This window comes from Equus caballus, chromosome 15 (genome assembly GCF_041296265.1).
Source record: "Equus caballus isolate H_3958 breed thoroughbred chromosome 15, TB-T2T, whole genome shotgun sequence".
NCBI classification, from domain to species: domain Eukaryota; kingdom Metazoa; phylum Chordata; class Mammalia; order Perissodactyla; family Equidae; genus Equus; species Equus caballus.
The window spans coordinates 44,510,894-44,535,607 of NC_091698.1; the positions used below are offsets into that span (position 1 = coordinate 44,510,894).

Consider the following 24,714-nt stretch of genomic DNA (forward strand, 5'->3'; position numbering starts at 1 on the left):
GGCGTGGACAGGGCCGGGCTGGGCGGGGCCTGGCGGCTCGCGGCCTCCGGGCGGCAGGGGGCGGCCTCTCCCACGCCGGCGACTCTCGGTCCCGGGCTCCGTGCCTTTCGGGCGACACGGCGACCTCGGGGGACGGGCTGCGTCGGCCGGGCATGGCGGCGTGGAGCCCGGCCGCAGCAGCTCCTCTGCTCCGCGGGATCCGCGGGGTGAGCGCGGGCGGGGGCCGGGCTGCTCTCCGGGGCGGGAGGCGCGGAGCGGCCGCGGGGCCGACTGCTGCCGGGGCTCGAGGACAGGCTCCCCGAGGGCGCGGCGCAGGGCCGGGGGCCTCCCCTGCCTTCTTGCCTTCATTCATTGATCGTCCGTTCGGTGGGCCCCGGCTTTGGAAAAAGGGCAGGCCCCGGCGCGCGCTGGGGGAGCTTCCGAGCAGGGTGGACGTTGGGGCGAGGGGAACAGACACGTAAACAGTCATAGTACAGCGGGCACGGAAAAAGCAATGTCGATTTTCCCAGCCGCAGACGTAGGAGTCATAGCGCGGAGCGACGGCGTGGGTGCCACGCGGAGGACTGTGGAGGGGTCAGCTTTCTGGGAATGTCCGCCCTGGCTCTGTGACCTTGACCCTCCCCAAATCCCACACACCCGGAGTAGAAGCCCAGCAGAGGGCACTCAACACGCGCTGTCCTAATTTTCTCGCCCCCTTTCTGATTGCATCCTTTGCCTCACTTCATCTACTTCTTTACTTTCCTCTCCCGTTCTTCCTTCCCTCCTGCTGGTCTTGGACCTGCCTCCCCCGAACAGGTCTACTGGGGACTTTCAGCGTGGAGGGTGGGCATCTAGGGATTTTGTCAGTCGATTGCTGGTTTAAAGGCCACTGCCCACAGATCTGCTGAGATAAAAGGAAGCCTTCTTCCAAGGAATCTGCAGGGCTATCCATCCTCACTCTCCAGTGATGACCACTGCTGCCTGCCACCGGTTACCCTCTGCCTTTGCACCCCAAAGCCTCGTCCTCAGAAGAGGCTCCACCCCCACCCGCACCCCCCAATCCTACCCATGCCCACAGCATCAAGTTTGTCCCTCCACACAGTATTCAGACGGTCTAAGTCCAGATCTTTCTCCTGACCTGCATTTCAACTGCCTGCCAGAAACGAAATGTCTTTGCCGGTGCCCAGTAAGCATGCCCTGAATCATACAGTTCCCTTGCTCATCTACCCATCCATCTATCCATCCCTCTGCCCTGGGCTCAGCTCTGGAGGGCTGCAGTAACAGGACAGACACAGTCTTGGCCTTTGAGACCAGTTGGTGAAAGAGCAAGTGCACAAGTCATTTTAAAGAAGATGCTCCGAGATTCTGTTACACAGGACCCATCAGGAAAGGCCTGAAGATGGGCCAGACTGGGGGTGAAAGGGTGGTACCTTCAGCACCAGCACTTGATGAACAGCGCTAGTGTTCTCGCTCCTGCCCTCTCCCTCCACTCAGGCCCGACTCCCGGGGCTGCTCCCTTTCTAAGGCCTCCCATCTGGGCATCTTTCCTGATGAGCTTCAGATGGCACTGTTTCGGGCAGGTTACTTTGTCTAATGAAGTCCAAAATCTTTAGCCTGATATTCAAGGCCTGCCATGCTCTATTTTCAGTCTCCCTTTTCTACATGTGCTCGACCCAGCCAAGGGGCTGCCCACTTGGTTTTCTGACCCCCTGTCCTAAGGGTTGAGACACAGTCCCTTCAGAAGCAGTGGCTCCCTGTGGTAGCCACTGGGGGAGGAGGGAGTGTTGTGGCCAGTGGTAAATAATCTAAAAATGTTCCCCCTTCTGGTCATTTAACAGACTTCTGCTTCCTCTCCCTAGTGAGGATTAGTACATGCTGCAAAGCGTAGCTGGCTTGTTGAGCAGTAGGTCACAAGGTCACATCCCACTGGAGAGAGTGTGGAATGTTAATCAGGCCTAAAGGGTGGGTGGCATCTGGCAGCACCAGTGCTCAGTCAGTGGCACCCTGGCCTGGCAGGGCACGTCTTAGGCAGGCTGCCCACGTCTCCTGGCTCTGCATCTTGCTAGCAGATCCAGCCTTTGGCAGATTACTTAGTGCCTCAGATTCCTCGCCTATAAAACTGTCATCATGGTAGGGTCTCTCACAGCATTATCATGGGGAGTTAAACACCTGTTGAATTAGGTTTGGGGTCTTGTTGTCTCTAGAATCAAAGTATGTTGTTTACGGTCTTCCCCTGCACCCGAAAAGTTTATTCTGCGTCCTGGGGCACTTAAATGGACACCTGACACCATGCAGCCCCTCTGACTTAGCCCATGGCTGTGCTGGTGAGGGCTTGGAGTGCTGCCTTGCAGGGGAACGGCAGGTGGGGCCTGCCTGGTGGCCCAGCCTGGCCTGGGGTTGCATTGTCTTGTTCTGCCGTGACTCTTCTCTGTTCCGTGGCAGCTTCCTCTTCTCCACTGTGCCCAGCGGATGTTTGCCTCGCAGACTGAGGGGGAGCTCAAAGTGACCCAAATTCTCAAAGAAAAGTTTCCTCGAGCAACAGTGATCAAAGTCACCGACATTTCAGGTGAGGTTTTCTCCCGTCTTTCCCATGGGGTTTGGGAGCATTTTGCCCTCTAAAGGGCGGAGGGCGGGGGGGTTAGCAGAGGGAATTTGCCATCAGGGGCTTCTCAATATGTGTGGCTTTTGGACGGATGGAACACGGCCTCTCGCACCAGACAGGTGGAAGTAAGGATGTAGAAACGTTGGAGGGAAACTGTGTGGGGACCCCACAGCCAGGAGGACTCAGTCACCAGCCTGGCCCAGCTTGGATGAGGTCCCTCTCAGTCACCCCAGGGCTCAGGGCTACCGTCTTTAATTTGACTTTGAGAAAGGCCTTACTTTAATTCTCCACATTCTTCTGACACCTGGAATGTTAGAGCTGGAGCAGACCCTAGGAAGACATTGTCCTTTTGAGGAAAGTAATTGCCTTGGTTTCCCCACAAGGAGATGAGCCCAGATTGGCCAAAGAACCTGCCCAGCCCTTCACAGGGAGGAGGCAGCAGAACCAAAACCAGAACCAGGACCCGGGGCAGACTGTCCTGAGCCCATTACCAGCCCCAGCCAGGCCCCGCCTTTCTTGGATGACTGGCACCACAGAAGGTTCGGCTGGCTGTGTGTTAGGAGCAGCTGGGGAATCAACTTCAGCACCCAGGACAGAGAAGAGAGGTCCTTTATCCGGTCACATGTGCAACAGCTGGCCCTGGGCAGCAAGATGGGCATCGACCTGAATCTCCCCACACCCAGGCACAGTCTTTGCCACTCTGCGTTGCCACCGTGGCTCACTGGCTTCTCTGAGAACATGACATTTACAAGAATTGAAAGAAAGTTCAGGAAGTACTTTTTATTCTAGAAACTATAGAAAATTAATCAATCTAAAGATCCATTGGAATGGTAGGTTGGGTGGGCGCTCTGGGGTTGGTCCTCCGGCAATGCTGAGGCCTTGATGTCACCAGTCATGCTCCTGCCCCAGGCCCAGGCAGGGCAGAGCTAGAACTTGACCTTCAGTCTGGCTCTGCCCAGCCCTGGACAGAATGCCAAAAGAAAATTGAGGCTGGGAACCCCGGCTTCACCGAAGCTTGGACTCCTAGAGCACATCGGAGAAGCACAGCCACGCCTATTGCGTAAATTGCACTTCTCATACGGTGGCCTGGTGTTAAAAGCACAGGGGACATTTTCTTTCTTGCCTACCTTGTGTCATGCTACAGCAGCACATTTTATCATCAGTCATCAGCCAGAGACAAAGCCTGGGCAGGGAGTGGATGGGTCACACAAGCTCTGCCTGGAGAGCTTCACCAGAAAGCGGCTCCCTCCCTGCGGAAGCCAGGATAACACTCAGGGCTGCTTGTAAAGCAGGAGGTGCTGGAGAGACCCCCGCTGGCTGTGACCAGTATGTCTGCGGTGTTTATTATAATGCTGTGTCCCTGCCTCTCTGATGCATCCTCATTCCTTTTCTTTCGATAGTATTACACACGATTTTCAACCCAAATTTTAGTATATTTTTGCACTTTTAAAAATAACAATTGCTGATCCTTTGGAAGGTGGAACACTGAAATTCAGTCCCTCCCACCCTCTTCCATGGCATTTGTTGGCTCAATAAAGGAAATATGAGGGAAACCTACATCTCCTGGGTTTTCCATGCTTTGTGCCTTATCCTCCCTTCCCCATGAGTAATTATCCCGGGAGTGCAGCTGCCTTGCAAAAGGAAGAGCACATTTTGGTCGAGGCAGCCCGCCAGGAGGCGTATGGGGTCAGATTGTAAGCTGTGATCTTTTTCTAATAGTCCTAGCAACTTTCTGTTTGATGGTAATATTCAGACCATCTTTGGATCATGCAGTACTTCAAGGACATACGGGACTGTGGCTGCTGTAACTTAATCATTGAAATGCTTTCAAATTGCATTTATTCCAGGAGGCTGTGGGGCAATGTATGAAATCCAAATCGAGTCAGAAGAATTTAAGGAGAAGAGAACTGTCCAGCAGCACAGGATGGTGAATCAGGTCAGTAGAAGCAGCCGCGCTCCTTTGTCACTGGTCTCCAGCGTCCGAAAGGGCCTGCCGAGTGGAGATGGTATTTCACCATCTAGGAAAGAATAATGCAATACCACGGTCACACGAACAGGCCGCGGGACCCGAGGAAGATGTAATCCGGAGCAATCTGGAATCAGATTGTGGCAAATAGGAATTTTCTTCACAATTGAAAACAAGTCACCCAGTAGTTATTCTGCATTTCCTTAAATAATTCTACCCATGTTTAGTGTTATTGGTACATATTGAATAGTGTTTGTAAACATAGGAATACTAAAGATGGATGTTTTTGTAGAGTTGAAGATTTTTTTTAGCCTCTCTTTAGGACTTCTTTACGGATGGGTAAATTGAGGCACAACATGATTGAGAATTGTTCCAGCTGCTCCAGACCCAGTGACTGGGCATTAGGAGGCTGGAACATCAGATTTAACCAGACTGAGGCCCAGTTTATTCATTATCCAGGCTTATTTTACATGGAGTTTGTACCAGCCTTGACCCTTGGGCCTGTGTCTATAAACTCGCTCCCTCAGCAGGTGTATTTGACATCATTCTGGAGTGTCTTGCACACTGTGAACTAATTTAACTTTTGTAAAGCACAGCTCTGGTCATGAGATTCCCTCTGTGGCCGCTCTGCTGTTTGAGTTCTGTCCCAGACTGCTGTTCTGGGCCTTTCCCCACCCTTCTGCTCACAACCCCCCTACTCCGGCCTCTGCCCTGGGGTCTCTCTGTGCATTTGGACCTTTGCCCAGATCCGACCTCCTGCCTGGGTTCCCTTCCTCCCCTCTCCCACCCAGCCCAAATGCTGCCTCCCCTCCCTGCCTGGCAGGAAATGAATGCCCTCCATCTTCTGACTCCAGCGTTTTCTGCCTTGGGTCCTGGCTACTTACAACCCCGCCATCTGTCCTTTGGCCCTGTCAGCCCTTTGTGGGCTGGTTCCCTTCTGGATCCATCTTTGGATTCCTCCTGGAGTCAGCCCTTCACGTGGATGGGACCACCTACGGCCCTGAGGCGTGCTGGTGGTCGGCCTGGGCAGTCTGGGGTGGAACAGCAACCACGTCGCTCTCCAGAAGCCCTTCCAGCCCCATGTGATCTCAGGGGTTGGAACCAAGGTGGAAGATAAGACAAGGAAGACCTGACTGTCCCAAATCCTCCCCAACCAGTAGAACTTTGGGTTTTGTTCTCAAAACTACTCAGGCCGCCTAGTGCAACTGGACTCCCAGGGGTGCAGGTAATTTGACCACATCCCTTGGCCTGAAGCCACAGTTACAAGTGGTGAAGGATGCAGGGTCTGGAGTTGGACTGCCTACGTTTCAAATCCAGGCTCTGCTACTTTCTAGCTGGGCAACCTGGGCAAGTTAACTCAACCTCCCTGTGCCTCAATTTCCTAATCTGTTACTGGGGAGACGAACAGGACTTGCCTCACAGGGGTGTTTTGAGGATGAGTGAGAAAGTACACGCCAAGCACTGAGAGCAGTGCTTGACACACAGTAGGCCCTCAGGAAATGTCAGCTGCTGTCACCATTTCCATCACCATCTTGTCATCTACAAAACTGGGTGGAAACTGCACCAAGTCCAGAGGCAAGGGCAGCGATTCCCGTGGTTTGGGGGAGTCACTGGCATCATCTGGGGCTCAGGGTTTCCTCTGGGCCCCTACAGAACTTGTCCTTCCCCCAGCACCATCCGAGCAGGAGAGCCCCGCTCACTTGTCTGTCGTCACCCTAGAAAGCGGACCCCATGCAGGTGGACCTGGTCTATTTTGTGCACTGCCATGTCGCCCACACCTCACAAAGGACCTGGCACCTGAAGGAGCTCAGGCATGGTTTGTGGAGTCTGCAGACAGTACAGAGAGCTGGCCTGGGCCTGGTTACTGGCTCACAGAGAAATGGAATGTTTGGTGCCTGATAGGCGTTCCCTTTCAGAGAATTCACGTCCTGGCATCGGTGCACTTGAACCTGGAGCAGCTCCGGCCCGGGTCACCACAGCAGCCGCCTGGCCCGGCCGAGCACTGCTTGTGATGGAGGAGGTGATGCAGATCACAGCCAGGCACCCACAGCCACCGGAGCAGGTTGGCAGGGAAGGAAGGGCGATCCCAGAACCTGACTTTCAGCTGGAGCAGAGGCCACAGCCACAGCAAGCTGTTGGTCTGTAATGCGTGTGTGCCAATGTGCTGATATGGTCATGGGCATTTCAGATGACTGTGTGCGGGTGTTGGCTGGGATAAGTCATGTGGGAGGAGTGAAACATAACGTCTTTGAGAGCAAGTCTATTGGCCTGTAGGGGTCTGAGCTAGACCTGGAGTTAGTTGTGCATCGTTCAGAGGTGCTGGGAATCAAGACTCTGACAGGCACCCCGTAGGAGGAGGCAGGGCTGAAAGGGGAGGGGAGGAGAAGGCATCCTCAGCTCCATGGCTGCTGAGTAAGTGGTTTCTTCTACAGTGCGTGAGAGTGGGGGGCGGTGCCCCGTCCACATGCACTGGGTGTCCAGGCTGTTGGAGGGGCCTGGTGGTCCTGGGCCAGGTGAAACTTTCCTCGTTGATGGTGTTGAATCACCCTAGTAGGACCAAGACTGTCAGGCCCAACAGGCCCTGAAAAGGCCACCTGGCCCATCTGATGCTGGAATCTGCTTCTCATCAGACAGTCCCTGCCTGATTCCCCCAGGACTGGGTGCCCTGCGTCACAACTCACAGCTGCTCCGCCCTCAAGAGTGAACTCGCCATTTCCCTGGGACCCCTGCCGACTTGTGGCTCAGCCTCTCCCAGCTCTCTGTTCAGCAGCCTTCTCTTCTGAAAGAGTCGCTGGCATTTGCTTTGGGCCAGGCTCAGGGAGTCCAGGATGACAAATTTTCTTTCCCTCCCAGGAGCCCCTCCTCTACCCATCCTATTCCCACCCTGGAGAGCAGCCATAGGGAGAAGAGTGAGCACCAGCTCCCCCTTTGTTTTTTATGGGTTTTTTTTTTGAGGAAGATTGGCCCTAAGCTAACATCCATGCCCATCTTCCTCTACTTTGTATGTGGGATGTCTGCTACAGCATGGCTTGATGAGTGGTGTGTAGGTCCATGCCCAGGATCCAAACCAGTGAACCCTGAGCCACCCAAGCAAAGCAGAGTGTGTGAACTTAATCACTACACCCCCAAGCTGGCCCCCTAGTTCCCTTTTTTGTGTTGGATGGAGCTGGTTTCATCTTGGCTCTTGGCTTCCCAGTGGGATCTGAGCCTCAGTTTCCTCGTTGGCACATTGCCTGAGGTATTAGCCACATGAGTCCAGCCTCATGCTGGCACATGGAAGGCATCCGGTGCACAGCAGTTGCCCTCTCTCCTTCAGTCTGGCCTCTTTCCTCTCTGTTGCCCATCACCCTCCCCTAAGAGTGCCTCTGCCCGTGTCCCCCCTGCTGAGAGCCCCTCAGTGCACCCCACGGTGTCCCTTCCCACTTCCTAGCCTGTGATTTCCGATCCTCTGTGAGGTCTGCCTCCATCTTCCCTGCTTGCACCTGACTCAAGGCCAGGCTTTTCTTGGTAAATTGCGGCAGGTTCCCAGCCTTCCCTCGCCTTGCTCTCCCGGGCCCAGCGCCCTGTCTGTCTCCAGCTCTTCCACTCCTGGCTGTCCAGCTCCTGGTCCGCCTCCTCCATGAACGGACAGTGCAGTCGCAAATGCTCCCTCCTGTGAACACCCACAGCCGTACCGAGCTGGCTTGTGGTCTGGCAGCATCCATCACTGTCTGCACTGAGTGCATTTTTTGTGGATTTGTGTTATTCTCCCACCTCTCTCATCATTTTCCTATGACTTTTTCATCTGTGTCCCCAGCGCCCAGCATGATACTGTGGGCTAAAAAACATTTACCCAAGCTACATCTTATAAACTGTGAGACTATGGCCAAGTCACTTTCCCACCAGGCCTCAGTTTCCTCAGCTGTGAAGTGGCCTAGGTGATGTCTAAGGCCCTCTATAGCTGTAAGATACAGTGAGCCGTGTTGGGGAGCCCTCTGAGGGTGGCAGGAGAGCTGGGAGAAGGCATTGGGAAGGGTAAATGTGCAGGGCATAAGGGGTCAAGGCCTGTCATGCAAAGGTGTGGCTGGGCCCTCACCTGGTCATGGAAGCTTTAAGGAGGGGAGGCTGGTTGTGGCCCAGGGACAGCCTCTAGGGAGCATTCCAGACCTGTAGGAAGCAGAGTGCATGTGGCCCAGGGGCTGTGTGCCCTTCCCCCAGCAAAGACATGAGGCCTTTTCCAGAGGCATTTCTGCTTGTCTGCTGCGTTGAAGGGACTTGTTGGTGAAAATGTCAATGGTCGGGCAGCTCATTGGCTCCCAACACAACAGCAGCTCTGGCATAGGCCTAGACAGGAACCCCAGGGAAACCAAGGATGGCCAGGACATCAGGATACCTGGGTTCAGGTCCTGATTCTGCTACTCACTTGCTTGCTGACTAGGGATAAGCTCTATTTCTGTTTATCAAATAAGGAGACAGGACTAGATTGTTTCTAAGGATCCTTCTGACTCTACAAAACTAACCACATGAGTTAGGGTTCTTTTTGTTACACGTGACAGATACCAAACTAAAACTAGCATAAGTAAACAAAGGGAATTAGTTGGCCCTTTAATGAAATATCTGGTTTCTGGCAGATCTAGATTCAGGGTCTTAGGTATATTTGAATATGCTTGCTCTCTTTCATATTCTCTCTCTGAGCTTTCAGCTTCTCTGTGTGTTGGCCTCATTTCCTCCTGCTGGAGATGGGCTTTCTCTTCTTGGTGGAGAACATGGCCCCCAGCCACCTCAACTGCCAGTATTCCAGTAGAGTGACCCAGGAGACATGGATCCTCACTGGAAAATCCCAGGGGAGATTCTGATTGGCCCAGTGTGTGTCATGTGCTATCCCTGGACCAATCAGGCTTGGGCAGGGGCACGTAGCTACCTCAATACCAGGCTAATTGGCAGTTCCACCAGAAGTACACAGAGTGGAAAAGAGCTGTTCCCCAGGAGAAGGGAGATTCCTGGACAGACTGGAGAAAAAGCATGCACCCCACTATGATGACGAGGCTCCTGCCTAGTGTAAAAGGACCTGGACTCCTCTGCACTGATGATAAACTCCAGTGGGCTAAGCCTCCCTCAGGTCCTGCTGTTCTCCTGGCACTGCAGGGAAATAAATATCGATTTGACTGTGGCTCGTTCAGATTTGTGCCCTGACATTGTTTGTAACCTTAAACAAGTTTCCTAATTACTTTGACTTTATTTCCTGATCTAAAGTAAAATTGGGAATTTGTGCTAATTGGTGTGGTTTTAAAGAACAGTTGTTCATTGCTTGAAATAAAAAAAAAAAAAAACCACAGGAAACAACCTAAAAGTTCATCATTAGGGGACGGGCTGGAAAGTTATGATCCATCTAGATAATGGAAAACTATGCTGATGCCAACAAGAACGAGGGTGCTCTTCATGCCTGCGGTGGGAAGCTCTCCCTCCCATGGTTGGGGGAAAGCAAAGTGTAGAACACTGTGTTTGAAATGCTAACCTTGCTGTTTTTAAAAGGTAATGGGGTAGAAGATATATTCATATTAGCTTGAATATGCATTTTTAAATCCTTACAAAGACACACAAGGAGCTAACAACAGTTCTCTCTTTGGGGGTGAAGGTGGAAACTGGGGGGTGGAGGACAGACGTGGGAGGGAGACTTCACTGTAGGCCTTTTTAAAGCTTTTGATTTCTGAGCCAGGTTAGATACTGATTCAAAAAAATAAAACATTGTTGTCCAAAAAAAGGAAAAACTGCTAAAAGAAAGTGTGTGCAGAGTCTCTTACAGATACAGAGCTATATAAAAATACTCTCATTGAGACTTATTGTAATCAATGTCAGATACAAAATAAATGATGATGCTCTTTTACTTACTTAGGCACTTAAAGAAGAAATCAAAGGAATGCATGGATTGAGGATATTTACCTCCGTCCCCAAACACTGACCACGCACCGGCTGCATAGATGCTGCTGCTTAAAACCTTGGATGAACTTGACCATTCTTTCCTAGGCATTTGCCAAAAAAGTTATCTATTTTGTTCATAGACATTTCCGTATTATAATTATAGAAGAATTTGTTATCTATTTAGATGTTAATTAATGGCAACAGACAACTGAAGCTTTTAAAGAGTCATTAGTCATGCTTCTATTTCCTTTATTTCAAAAGCAATGTCCTTTTGTCCAAAGTGGTCTCGTTTTTGGACAGTTCTGTCCTGATGCAACAGATGCAGGACAGAGTGCCAGCTCCTTTTGTCCTGTCAAGACTCTTTTTTGTTTTTCCTCCCTGAAACTGCTCAGGCCCCTTAATCTTACCAAAAAGGTAAGAAAAGAAAAGATCCTTGGATTTTACTGTTTCCTTAGTTTACCACTGTCTTTCCCTCCCCTCCATAAGCCTGAACTTGGATGCTCAGTTTTTTGCTCCCTGGAGTGGACTCTGAGGATCTGGGGCTGCCATGATCAGGATCTTCTTCCCGTGTCTGAAAATTCCCCACCCTTTGCATCTTGGTGGGAGGTGGAGCCTGCCTCCCCGACAGAAGCTGAAAAGGCTTGCTTTCCTAGCTCCCTTGCAAATAAGGCACAGGCCAAGCTAGACTCAGGCAATCAGACAGAACTATGCTGCACTTTGAATTGGGAGCAAGTGACGCCAAGAAGCAAGGGCAGTGGTGCATCCACCTGGCAGCCGTGGCACTGATGTCCGGTGTTCTGGGTGGTGGCAGCAGCAGAGTCAGTGGCCCCTCCTACCTCCCTAAGAAATAAGAATATGTGGGTAAAACAACCTTGAGCCCCAGAGTTTTCGAGCAGCGCAAGTTTTACATGTTCTGTTCACGTACTGTGTCCCCATTTTTTGGTTTAAAAATATTCTGTATCTCTATGGTGGGGTGAAGGGCTTGGTGTCCTGCCAGGGCAAAGCTGCCTTTTACGTGGAATAGAGTCGCTCAGTTGTGTCAGAGCTGAGTAGACAGGATAAAACGAACTCCTGAGGGCCTGAGACATCTGTGAAAGCTAGACACCCCCCAGAGGCCAGCTTTTAGGTGGTGCAGTGAGGAAACACCTAAGACTGGAGTTCCTGAAGCCAGAAGGCAGCGGTCAGCGAGAACAGAGAGACGACAGAATTATACGTATGTTGATTGCACGAATGGAGTCTAATTGTCCTCCTCTTTAAGGTGAACTGCACCTAGTCACCTGCTTCTACAGGACAGAATAAGGTGGAAGCGACAATACACAGCCTCAGAACTAGGTCATAAAAGGCACTGTGGCCTCCTTCTTGATTTCTCTTGGATTCCTGGCTCGAGGAGAGGGTAGCTGCCATGTTGTGAGGACACTCAAGCAGTCTCTGGAGAAGCCCAGGGGAGCACCCGAGGCCTCTTACCAACAGGCAAGGAAACAGGCCTGCCAAACGCCAGCAGGGAACTGAGCCTTCTGTCAGGACGAGAGCCATGTGGGTGAGCCATCTTGGAAGTGGATCCTTCCAAGTCACAGTCACAATCAAGCCTTCAGAAAACTGTAGCCCCAGCTGATATCTTGACTGCAACCCAAGCCAGAACCACCCAGCTAAGCTACTCCCCAATTCCTGACCAACAGAAACCGTGAGATAATAAATGTTGGTTCTTTTAAGCCACTAAAGTTTTGCGGTCAATTTTTATGCAGCAACAGATTAACTGATACACTTGTGCATTACCGAGAAGACACGGGGACATTTCACAGATTGAAGGAAGGGTTAAAGAGCCAAACTTCAGAAAGGACAGGGGTATAGCTAAATGTCATCGACACCACCCGGTCCTCTTGGCATCTCCTGTCTGCCTCTCTCTGCAGATTAGCTTTATTATCTCTCACTCTGGATTGGCTTCCACCACACAGCAGTGTCCATACTGCCGGTAGCTCTCAATTTTTATATCTTAATGTCTAGGCCATAAGAAGGGCAAATTTTCCCTCCAAGTTCTGGTTCAAAGAATGCCAAAGAAGTCCTCTGATCAGCCCCTCTTGGATCAGGAGCCACCCTGGACTAATTAGCTGGAGTCCAGGAGTCGTGTCCACTGCAGCCTCTCTCTGGACTCTGGTTTGGGGTGGAGGGAGGAATAGTTGCCAAAAGAAGTAGGGGTTCTGTTCTGCAAAGAAGCTGGGACAAAACGTGCCCTCGACTGGAGGAAAAGGTGCCCTCGCAGGCGTCCTAGGAGTCTGGGGTCACCAGAGAAACTCAGCATCTCCCCTCTGCTTCACCCCACCCACACCCCAGGGGACTCGTCAGGCCCAGTGAAATGTGTCAATCCTACCACTTCCACGTGTCTGCTCCCAAATCTGGCAACAAGAACTTTTTTAAGTAGCACACACACACCCTGCCCCTGGCCCTGCAGCTGTTCTCAGGGTTTCCTTTTAGTTGGTTAAAAGAAGAGAAAAAATTGTTTGATCTTAGTGTCCAAAGTGTAACATTGCATCTGATACAGCCAACTCCTAGCTTTTTGATTAAGTGCTACTTGTGGAAACTGCTGAATTAGATGACACCTTTTCTGAGCCAAGTGTCCTTTTAAGAACAGTGTAGAGTTTTCCAGGGGAAAATCCAAGGTGTCCTGAGGTCGGTGCCTGCTGACCAGACAGGTCAATCTAAAGGACTCTGCCCAGTCCACAGCCCTCCCTGGCCCGTATTGTTCCATGGGTGCCGTAGTGTCCCTCTCCCCCTGATGAGACCACTCAATGAGCAGTCATGTGACAGGCTGGCTTCCAACCTGGGGAAGGAATCTGGGGCCACAAATCCCCACCCAGACACCAGCAGTGGCAAGGAGTCACTGGATCTAATTCTCTTTCTTGGGAATCCAAACTGGAAAGGGTGAGTAAATGACCTACGGACAGCTAATGGCTGGTGCAAAGCTCTGGGCAAGCAAACGCCGGCGTTCACGTCGGGACACACGGGCAGATTGATCAAGGAGAAGCGAAAGTTGAAAACCGCCCGGGAGATGTCATGACGGGCATTGACTATATAATAAACAAGAGAGTAATTCTCAATCTGGCTGCAAATTAGAACTAGCTGCAGTATTTAAAAATGCCCATACCTGGGTCCCTCCTGGGTCTAAGAGGCCGGTTGGTGAGCGGCAGGGAGAGTGGACCTAGAGACCAGCCAGTCAAGTTAAAAGGTAGACTCGAAGTGAACCGCCCAGACCCCTTAGAGCCGCAGGAGTCAGGACGCCCTCCCCCTAGTTCCGCTATGCTGTCCCCAGCGCTCTCTCCGGCCAGCCCATCCCCTCTTCCCTCCAGGGAGCTGCAGCACGTCGTCGGTTCCTTTGCCATCTCCCCTCCATGCCCCATGCGTCTGGGGGTGCCGACCCCACGCCTCTCATTCCGCAGGGTAAAGGGCGGGAGAGCGCCGATGCAACCAGAGCCGGGCGCAGGCCCCCGACCTAACCTGGGCGAACCGGGCCGGCCTGCAGGGTCCGCGGCTGACCCAGCCAGGCCCCTGCCAGCGGGACCGTTTCCCCGGGAGCGCCGTCTGGTTCCCGCGCGGCCTGGAGCCCTGCTTCCCGCCGCCGCTCACCGCGATCCTCGCCTGCGCTTCCCCCAGACGACTCTAGGAAAGGTCGGCCTCCGTCAGAAACCCGCGGCTTGAGTCAGCAGAGTTGGCTGTCTTACGCGCAACCTAAAGAACCCTCCAAGCCACACCGCGCGCATCTTCCAAGTCTCCTCCACTGGGACCCGCTGGAGTGCCGACCGAGCCGACTTCTGACATCTTTTGTATTTGCGTTTGCTCCGATAATGCTGGTGGGATTAATTCTATCGTTCGGCACGTCATTCCAGGGAATTGATCTCATTTCTTAGGTTGTAGTAAGATACCCCCTCACTGTGAATTTAAAAGAACATTTACGCAATTTAATTTTTTTTTTTAAGAAAAATACGTTTATTAGAGAGGCAGATAAGAGGGTTCAGCTAAAAGATGCCAAAGGTTGTTTTCTTTTTAGAATAAGAATAAAAAGAAACAGTCGTGTTGACCTTTATTCAAACACAATTTATTCAGAACCTAAGTGCCTATAATGGTCTCGTTTGCAGCATCAAGGGGGCCACTGAGCCGGGAGGGGAAGAGCCTTGGGCGGCAGTTATACAAACAAAAAGATCTCCAGCGAGCAGAACCACCAGTTAAACAAACGGGTAAACGGGTAAAAAGTTAAAACAACTGAAGTTTAAGCAATCACTTTAGTTTTTTTTAAAAAAACTGTTTTTATCACAGTTTCAGATTTACAGAAATATTGAGAAGATTGTACAGAGTTCCCCTATACCCCACACCCAGTATCCCTTATTATTAACAGCTTACAGGAGAATGGTACATTTGTTACAATTACTGAACCAATATTGATACATTATTACACATCAAAGCCCATAGTTTATTCAAATTCCCTTAATTTTTCCGTAATGTCCTTTTCCAGGCATCGGCTCCAAGACACCACATTACAATTAGTTCTCATGCTTCCTTAGGCTCCTCCTGGCCATGACAGTTTCTCAGAATTTCCCTATTTTTGATGACCCTTTAGTTTTTAAATAGCCGTACATACAAATATTTTCCGTGGGAGGAATTATAGATGTATTTGACAGAAAGCAATTTTAAAAACAAAAACAAAACCACAAAAGAAGAAAGTCACAATCCAGTCGACCAACTGAAAGTTACTCTAATCTAAACATTCTGGCAAACGTTAATTAATCGTGTCTTAGACACCACACCAAAAAAGTGTGCTGGCATTATTAAGAATAAAACCACTGCCTTGGGTGATTGACGTCAGGAAGTAGCAGCTTCGCCCAAACAGGATGGGTTTAAAGGAGGACATTGTCTGGGGGGAGGTGCGGTGGACTTATAAACAAGGTCAGGGAGGAGAGGCTTGTACACTCACATTATTCACCTGGAAGTGTCTCTCTGAAATAAAGAAGGCAAACTTTATAAACAAGCTAACATTTTCCTTCTTTTACTTAACAGGGACCTACTGGAAGAAAACAAAGACTACTTTGGGTGGAAATGGAAATTCCTGATGCTTTGGAAATTATTTCAATACTGTTTCTAACCCTTCAAGCATTGACAAAAGGAACCGAAACTACGAAATGTCTTGAACTGTGTTTAGTCAATGTCCCTGTCTTCATCTGTTCTCGGCACCGAGGCATGCAACTTAAAATAATGATCATAAATCTATGCACAGGGCACCCCCTCCCCCCCGCTCTATTCAAACCAGTTGAGCTATTTTCTGAATCAAATTTGCACAACTCTAAAGAAAAAAAAAACTTCAAAGAACAGGATGTTTTTCAAGGCAGGCTTTTTAGAAGCTAATGTGGACTTGCCCAGTTTGGCTTTTTCAGGGTTTGGATGGCCTTCTTTGTGGTTAACAGTTTGACATGGAGCTCATCATCTGATATAGGAAAGTCAGGTTCCAGTATCTTCAGTCTCCCATTCGTTTGGTTAAATGCCTAAAGGTGGTAATCCGCCGGCACTGAAGTGGAGGCAGGCATTTACGGCTCATTAAAACAAATCCCCATGGTTTAAGGGTCAGCTGATTTTCTTGCTACAATACTTAAAAAGCAGAACTGGAACAATTCCCCTGACGAGGTCTGCCTCAAGATAAGCAGCTTTATCAATATTGTGTCAGTAAAGGCATAATAATTCAAAAGAAATTTTAATTACAAAATTTTAAAAATCATACAGTTGTAAGTCAGGCTGTCATTAAGTCAAGTCCACTAGGTTTCACTTGCTAGCCCTTACCGAATATGAGCTAACACACTGCTGGAACCTCGAAACACGGGCCATGCAGAGCAAGGAGCGTGAGTCCCTCCTGCCATTTTCGGATCTTCTGATCTGAGCTTATGAAATGAGCCCATAATGTGGAGGCAAGAAGCTAATCTTCCTGTCTAAAAGTAGGAAGGATATGAATAAACATTTTTTCAAAGCAAAAACAAGGGACATCTCAACCTGACACCTTCCTTCTAACCCATTTATAGCTGGTTCTCTGTGATCTGTGGGTAGATCTCATTCCTGAGCAGAATTAAACACTGGATTTGGTAGCTGTCCATGGACGTGACTAGTTTCACTATCCATTCTCTGCTTCCCTGCCAATTTAAGAATGCAGATCCTATGGGGCCAGCTTTTTAAAGATGGTGAGAAAATTTTATTTTATTCTGGCTAAAGTTAATCATACTATTTTCTAAAGTGAGCCTTTACATTTATTGCCTTTAAAAAATTCCAGTGAGCTTCAAACTGAGATTTTAAAGGTGTCAATGATTTAAAAATCTACCATTTGAAAAGCAGTCTGCTGAATTCTGGGTCTGTGTGTGAATGTAGTTACTGCCACACTGCATTCCGGGTATAGCCCAGCCCAGGGGAGTGTGGGCTGAATACAGCTCCTCTTGCCACAAAACCTCCAACAGAAACAGAACCAAGGCGGCTGAAAAGGAGACCTGCACTGCTTGCATATAAGGATGTCTATACAGCATTAGAACATCTGATCTACTGTGTCAATTGGGTGGCGGGAAGAGCAATTGGTGTCATATGTCAAATCAACAAGTTAACTGCCCAAACTTTTCCGCACTTCAATTGGTTATTTAGGATCAAATAGACATGACAAGATAGTCATGATGAAGTAACCACGGTCTTAACCCTATTCAAGGAAAAATACAAACATTTAGTACCAATATTTTTATGTCTTTACTCAAGAAGGGTGACATTTTATTTTGTCCATGATTTCCTCTAAGTGAATAATGGTAAAAGGTAATAGACTAGCACAGTTCAATTTATCAAGTTACAAAATGTAACATTCTAATATACTTCCATTTACAGCAGACACTGTATATAAATAAGAGAGCAGAAGTCTCTGCGTGCCCATGATGCTATCCTTTTTGATTCAGAAATAATGATTAGGAGGTAGAATCTGACTTTTTTGTCATTTATAGATGTTGCCAAAAGAAGAAATGTTTATCAGATTTCAAATGACACAGTTGTAAATTGGCAGTTGGCAGCTTTCAATATAAAACTTCACCTTAGCAAGATAAACTTGACCAGAGTGAAAACTGGCCAAGGAAAATTCAGGTGTACGATGCCTAAAAGGCCACTATGTGACTTTATAAAAATATATACTATGGTGCTCTCCATTCATCCAATCTTTCGAATAACTGCCTGTAATAGTCACGGTTGTGAGAAGAAACAACTCCAGTTCTTTCTTAAAAAGTTTTTTTTTAAATTTCTTTTTTTAAAGATTTTATTTTTTCCTTTTTCTCCCCAAAGCCCCCCGGTACATAGTTGTGTATTCTTCGTTGTGGGTTCTTCTAGTTGTGGCATGTGGGACGCTGCCTCAGCATGGTCTGATGAGCAGTGCCATGTCCGCGCCCAGGATTCGAACTAACAAAACACTGGGCCGCCTGCTGCGGAGCGCGCAAACTTAACCACTCGGCCACGGGGCCAGCCCCTTAAAAAGTTTTTTAAAGTGATATTAAATATACGTTTTAGCACCTTTGGCATTTTTGTCCAAATAGACTTTGACAGTTAAAGTAGGAAGGTAGCCCTTTTCATCTTCATTACTCCAGATGCAGATTCACCTTCATGTTCCTCTCTAACATACGATGTTTCTGCTTCAACTACTGAAATAATTCCTTCATTCTGACTTTCAAATACGTAGAGAGCTTTACAAGTCCCTAGGGTGGGAAGGGGTTCCTTGTTACCAAATTCATTATTAAAATCCATGGCCAGGACCTTCCCCTCACTCTCCTGACTTTGCTCCTCTAGGTGACTGACACCTGTGTTCTCCCAATCTTGTGCACAGTAATTCAGGGTTTTGTACATTCTATTCTGTTGTCAGGTCTGTTTGCTTGGTGCTGGGGGCCTGCCTTCAACCAAAGTCAGCCAGATTTCAAATTTCTGGGCCTCTGGTCACAGTTTTTCTATATTTTTGGCTGACTTTTGTTACTTCATGACCCAAACCGTCTGGGTCTCCTATTTGAGATTCTTTAGATAGTCATCTTTTATCTTTGTTATGCCTTCCCTTTGATCCATCTCCATTTGAATTTCTTTATTTAATTCATTGACTTTCTTTTATAGCTTTTTCCTACTTTGTTGAGGAGGAAGACTGTTGATGTTCTTGGTGTTGCACCCACCACACTTTTGGCTTTTGAAGCAGAGAATTTGGGGTTTTAAGATCACAAACTCATTGAAGAAGTGAGCTCCATTTTCTGTTTGGAAGACATTTATTTTTATGAACAGCCGTAACTTTCCTTTGGATTTGCTATCAGACTTGACTTCTGGTTTGCCTTCTCTGGAATCTGAAAGACTACTGTCAGACACAGCACACTTCATTGGCAAGTGTTGTCCTCAGCTGTCTCCAGCAGGCTCAAACTTTGACTTCAAAGTTTCTATTACCAGCTGTGATGTTCTTTGGATCATTGATTCATTTGCCTTTACTATTCTATCCAAGGATTTCCCATTGATTGCTACTGCCTGTTGGTCAACCTCTGCATGTCTTTATTGATTCTCAACTTCTCACTATCCTCCTTTCCTCCATCTCTTGTATTTTCTGAGAAATGTTGGAAATATGAGGATGATAATATTCACACAGCACATGGTCGAATTTGTTGAAGAACTGATGAGTAATCTGCTTTGCTGTCCTCTGCCATTGATGCCACTTCTGAGCTTGTTGGTGTGCCTTTTCAACATCTACTTTTTAAAACGTTCACGCCAGGATCATTTCCCCCAAATACTGATGTGCTCTGTTAGTCTTTTTGCAATCTCGCTCAAATCATCTTTTATTTGATTAAAGTTGCTTCCAGCAGGTATATATCAATGGTTGCACCTTCTGTGCAACATGAAAGTGCGATTTCCACTCCCGCTCTGGTCTTAAACACAGCCCGCTAACTCCACAGGGATCAGGGAGCTCAAGTTCTCAAAGAGAAGTCCATGCTGCCCAGCGTGACGGCTCCTTTCACTCACACACAGGAAAGGAAAGCTTTACGTGACTGATACCTGTATTGTTCCTCCTCCTTCGAGTTTTTTTTAGGCTGGTTCCCGAGCTGCTTTGCATAGCTGAGTTCAATCTCTGTCCTTACCCAGACAAACGTGATGTGTTTCTCAAGAATACTAATTTCCTACTGTATGTGTTTTCTAAGTCAAACTGATCCCCGAACTCGGTGCCCCAAGGGGCTGGGGACGGAGAAGGGCGCTCGGCGCGGCGGGCGCGGCCGCTGTGGACCCTCCCCAGCCATCCCGTCGCCCCCGCGCTCCTCCCGGCCGCCGCCTCCTCCAGGGTCTCTTCAGCGGCCCCTCTTCCCGGGCGCTTCCCACCAAAGGGAGCCGGCCCGCCCCGCGCCCCCGTGCTTTAATTTGTAAACGCCCAGAGTATTCGCCAGAGTCCAGAAGCGCAGACTCGCGCGTTCATCCAGGGCAGGAGCGCACAGGACCAGAAAGGGAAAGATGGAGGGGTAGGCACCTCGCCTGCCGATGCCCCGGAAGCTCGCGACCCGGGCCCCAGCAGAGAGCCGCTGCCGAGAGGCTGCCCCCTGCCGCCACGGAGGCCACCTGCCAGGCCCAGGGATGGAGCGCCCCGAGGAGGAGCCTGGATCCCGGCCCCACGGATGGAACACCCTGGGGAGGAGGTCCAACCGGTCCCTAGGATGCAGCGCCCCGGGGTTGGGGCACCCTGGGGAGGAGCCTGGAGATCCACGAGGCCTTTCACATGAGAAGAAAGGCGCCCATGGATGGCCCCAGAGGGCCTGTGGTAGCAGGCCCCCTGGGCCACTACTGAGTCTTCACTCTGGCACCTCAAGCCTCACTTACCCCTGCCTCCTCATTCCTTTCTCTCTTGGCTCCCCCTAAACCAGAGTGTATCCTCCCAACCTCCTTGCCCTCTTCCTGGTAGAAGTGGACCAAACAATTCAGGCCATATGACAAAATAAATGTTAGGCCAAAGCTAAGCATGGAATGGAATACCATTATTAGAGAATTAACTTCAGGGATAAATAACTTCAATAATCTTCAATTTTATGTTTAAAATTTTAAAGTTATGAAAAAGTATGGTGCAGAAACGATGAGGAGTGCCAGATGGGATTGCTCCTGTGGTCCGTACCCTACGCATTTGCCATTTGAAACAAGTGCTCATATTCACAGGTATATTTATTGAATCATTAACTTTAATTCAGGAAGGAGGTTTTTCAGTAAAATTTTCTAGAAAGAACTTTGTTTCTAGGATTCATAGCTTGAATAGAAGTGAAAAAGAAACCCTTTGTTTTTACTCGAAAATAGCTGGCAAGCTATAACTATCCTCTGTTTAAATTTTTAGCTTCCTCAAAAAGCTAGAAAAAGAACAAAAAAGTTAACCAAAAGAAAGTACAAGGAAGGAAATAATAAGCATAAAAGTATAAATTAATGAGGTAGGAAACAAAAGATAGTACAGATAATAAATAAAAATGCTGGTTATTTGGAAAAAAGTAAGATCAATAAACCAATAATTAAACTAATATAAAAAGCAATCAATGGGAAAACCTTGTGCCCAGGGTTTTGCTGGTTCCAATCCTGGGCGCAGACATGGCACTGCTCATCAAGCCATGCTGAGGCGGTGTCCCACATGCCACAACTAGAAGGACCCACAGCTAAAAATATACAACTATGTACCGGGGGCTTTGGGGAGGAAAAATAAAATCTCCAAAAAATAAAAAAAGGGAAGAAAGCACAAAAACACAAAATAAGAAGTCACATAGTAGGGACATAACCACTAGATCAGAGGAAGTTAAAAAATATATGAGAGTATTTTGTACACTTTATGCAAATAAACTTGAAAATATAGATTAAAATGAGTAATTTCAGAGGAAAATACAATTTACCAAAATTGAGCCCTGTAGAGAAAGAAAGTATTAAAGACCAATCTCCATAAAATATTAGAGAAATTTATCAAATAGATATGCCATATGCAGGGAAATGCTATCAAACTCTTAAACAGCAGGTAATCCCAATACTAAATAAATTGTTCCAGAGACCAAGAAATGAAGGAAAACTGCCAAATCCTGTTGTAAACAAGTACAAAATTAATATATAAATCTGACGTAGCTAGCACAAAAATGAAAACTGTAAATCAATCTCACTTAAGAATTAAATAAAACTTTGCACTCCTAACCCAACAGCCAATTAAGGAAATAAATCTTCAAGAGCAAGTGAAGTGGGCTGTGGGGGAAGAAAAGCAGAGATAGCTCATATTTGGAAATATGTTACTGTAATTCACCATATATTCTCCAGGTACACCGAAAAGGCCTTTTGTCAAAATTTAACACCTATTCTTGATCAAAACACCCAATAAAATAGTAATTGGCAGATGTTTTTAAACATATATATGTATATATAAGTTCTAAATTCAACATCTAACTTAATGGGGATCAGGAACAAGGCAAGCATGCCCATAGTCTCTTCCACTATTTAGCATTGTATTGGAATTATCAGCCAATGCAATTAGACAGGAAAACAATTTGAGCATAAGAATTGGAAAAGAAGAGGTAAAACTCTCTCTATATGCAGATGACAGCATATCTGGAAATCCCCAAAAAATCTACTTTAAAGCTAACTCAAACAATAACAGGATTCAGTAAACTAGCAATGAATAAAATTAACAGAAAAAATCAATAGCCTTCACATATTAAAACCAATAACCAGGTAGAAGAGAAAAAGAAAAAGAAAGCCCCATTTATAATGCAACATAAAAAGGTGGTATAGGAATAAACTTAACAAGAAACGTGCAAATTTTATACTAGGAAAACTTTAAAACATCCTAAAAGATCCAGAAGCAGACTTGGACAAATAGAAAATGCTTGTTTCTGGACTCAGTAGCATAAAAATCTTTGTTAGTTAATTTACAAATTTAGTGTGAGTCAAAAAAGTATCAACAAATTTTTTTTTCTGGCACTAGACAAGTTCATTCTAAAGTTCATAGAGAAAAATAAACATGCAAGAAGAGCTAGAAACTCCTGAAGAAGAAGAGCAATAAGGGGACACTAGCCCTACTAGATGTTAAAATATACTATAAATATTAATATTAAGTACTAAAATATACTATAAATATAAAATAGTGAGGTATTGGCACATGAATAGGCTGACCAGAGAAATATAATAGAAAGACCAGAGTATGGAAATTTGTTATATAATAAGGGGCATCAGGGAAAAGATAGACATTTTTTATTAATGGTGTTGAGAAAACTAGAGAACTACTTGGGAAAAGATAAAATTGGGCCCATTTCTTACACAAGAAAAATATGCAGATGGATCAGAGATCTAAATGTTAAAAACATAATCACACAAGTAGTAGAAGAAAGCACATATAAAGAACTCATACAACTCAACAATAAAGACAAATAATCCAATTAAAAAATAGGCAAAAGATTTGAATAGATATTTCTCCAAAGAAGATTTGCAAGCGGCCAAAAAGCAGACAAAAAGATTCTCAATAAGATTAGCCATTGGGAAAATGAATATCAAAACTGCAATGATAGCACTTTACACCCAATAGGATGGTTAGAATCAAGAACATGGGCAACAACAAGTTTGGAGAGAATGTAGAGAGATCAGAACCCTTATACAGGCTGGTGGGGCAGCCACTTTAGAAAACGGTCTGACAGTTTCTCAAATGGTTAAACAAGTTTTACCATATGACTCAGCAATTCTACTCCTGGGTACTTACCCAAGAGAAGTAAAAATTTGTCTACACAAGAACTTATACATGAATGTTCATAGCTTTGTTCATAATAGTCAAAAAGTGGAAACAACCCAAATATCCATCAACTGATGCATGCGTGAAATGTGATATATTCATACAATGGAGTGTTACAAGGCCATAAAAAGTAACAAAGTATTGATACATGCTATAATGTGGGTGAACCGTGAAAACATTATGCCAGAAGTGAGAGAAGCCAGACGCAAAAGGCCACATATAACATTCATTTGTATGAAATGTCTAGAATAGGCAAATCCTTAGAAAAAGAAAGTAGATAGGGTTAAGGTTAGGGTGTGTCTGCCAATGGGTATGGAATTTCTTTTAGGAGTGATGAAAATATTCCTGAATTATATAGTGTTGATCCATGCACAACTTTGTGAATATACTAAAAACCAGTGAATTGTACACTTTAAGGGGGCGAACTTGGGGCCGGCCCAGTGGCATAGTGGTTAAGTCCGCACGCTCCGCTTCAGTGGCCTGGGGTTCGTGGGTTTGGATCCATGTGCAGGGGTTGGGGTCTGCAACCATGGCAAGCCACGCGCAGGTCCGAGCAGCAGAGAAGGAGAAACTCTTTCATAGAGGGAAGAAGTTGGGAGGGCTGTTGTAAAGAAAGTGTTAGACATGTAGTGGCTTTCATTGGCTGAGTTTCAACAGTCTCTCATTGGCTGAGCTTCTTGCCAGTCAAGAGGAAGACTTTCTTCTTCCCGTCGGGCTCTGCAATCCTAAGGAGTGAGAGCTTGCCCTTTTGGCCTCCCAACTCCAGTTTAATGAGGTTTCTGTTTATTAATTTCCACATTTCCCCTCTTTTTAAAAAATTATTTTATTGAGGTCATAATAGTTTATAACATTGTGAAATTTCAGTTGTACGTTATTGTTTATCAGTCACCATATAAATGTGCTCCTTTATCTCTTATGCCGATCCCCTAAACCCCTTCCCCTCTGGTAACCACTAATCTGTTCTCTCTGTCCATGTGTTTCTTTATCTTCCACATACGAGGGAAATCATATGGTGTTTGTCTTTCTCTGTCTAGCTTATTTAGCTTAACATAATACTGTCAAGGTCTACCCATGTAGTTGCAAATGGGACAATTTTGTCTTTTTTATGGCTGAGTAGTATTCCATTGTATATATATGCTACATTTTCTTTATCCATTCATCAGTCAGTGGACACTTGGGTTGCATCCACGTCTTGGCTGCAGTGAATAATGCTGCAAAGAACATAGGCGTGAATAAATCTCTTTGAATTGTTGATTTCAAGTTCTTTGGATAAATACCCAGTAGTGGGATAGCTGGGTCTATGGCATTTCTATTTTTAATTTTTTGAGACATCTCCATACTGTTTTCCATAGTGGCTGCACCCATTTGCATTCCCACCAGCAGTGTATGGGGGTTCCCTTTTCTCCACATCCTCTCCAACACTTGTTGTTTTTTGTCTTGGTGATTACAGCCATTCTAACAGGTGTAAGGTGCTATCTCATTGAA

The 24,714-nt window shown here is 47.1% G+C and overlaps 1 protein-coding gene and 1 pseudogene across 3 annotated transcripts; one reads left to right on the top strand and one right to left on the bottom strand.

The window, feature by feature from the left end:
- The first annotated feature begins 1 nt into the window (after position 1).
- On the top strand, positions 2-17,190 carry BOLA3 (bolA family member 3). 3 transcript variants are annotated; one of them, XR_002800057.2, is made up of 5 exons: positions 26-206; positions 2,422-2,545; positions 4,429-4,517; positions 6,464-6,609; positions 10,420-12,158. XR_002800057.2 is itself a non-coding variant. In XM_001491162.6 (4 exons), the coding sequence occupies exons 1-4, from the start codon at positions 153-155 to the stop codon at positions 10,483-10,485; spliced, it is 333 nt and encodes a 110-aa protein (XP_001491212.3). In that variant the 5' UTR covers positions 2-152; the 3' UTR covers positions 10,486-12,158. The 3 variants fall into 3 exon arrangements, 2 of the variants coding, with proteins under 2 accessions (XP_001491212.3, XP_070091409.1); XM_001491162.6 differs by lacking the exon at positions 6,464-6,609 and having other exon boundaries at positions 2-206; XM_070235308.1 differs by lacking the exons at positions 6,464-6,609; positions 10,420-12,158 and adding an exon at positions 15,489-17,190 and having other exon boundaries at positions 49-206.
- Positions 17,191-17,836: 646 nt separating this feature from the next.
- On the bottom strand, positions 17,837-18,982 carry LOC106780909 (formin-binding protein 1 pseudogene; annotated as a pseudogene).
- Between the last annotated feature and the right edge of the window lie 5,732 nt (positions 18,983-24,714).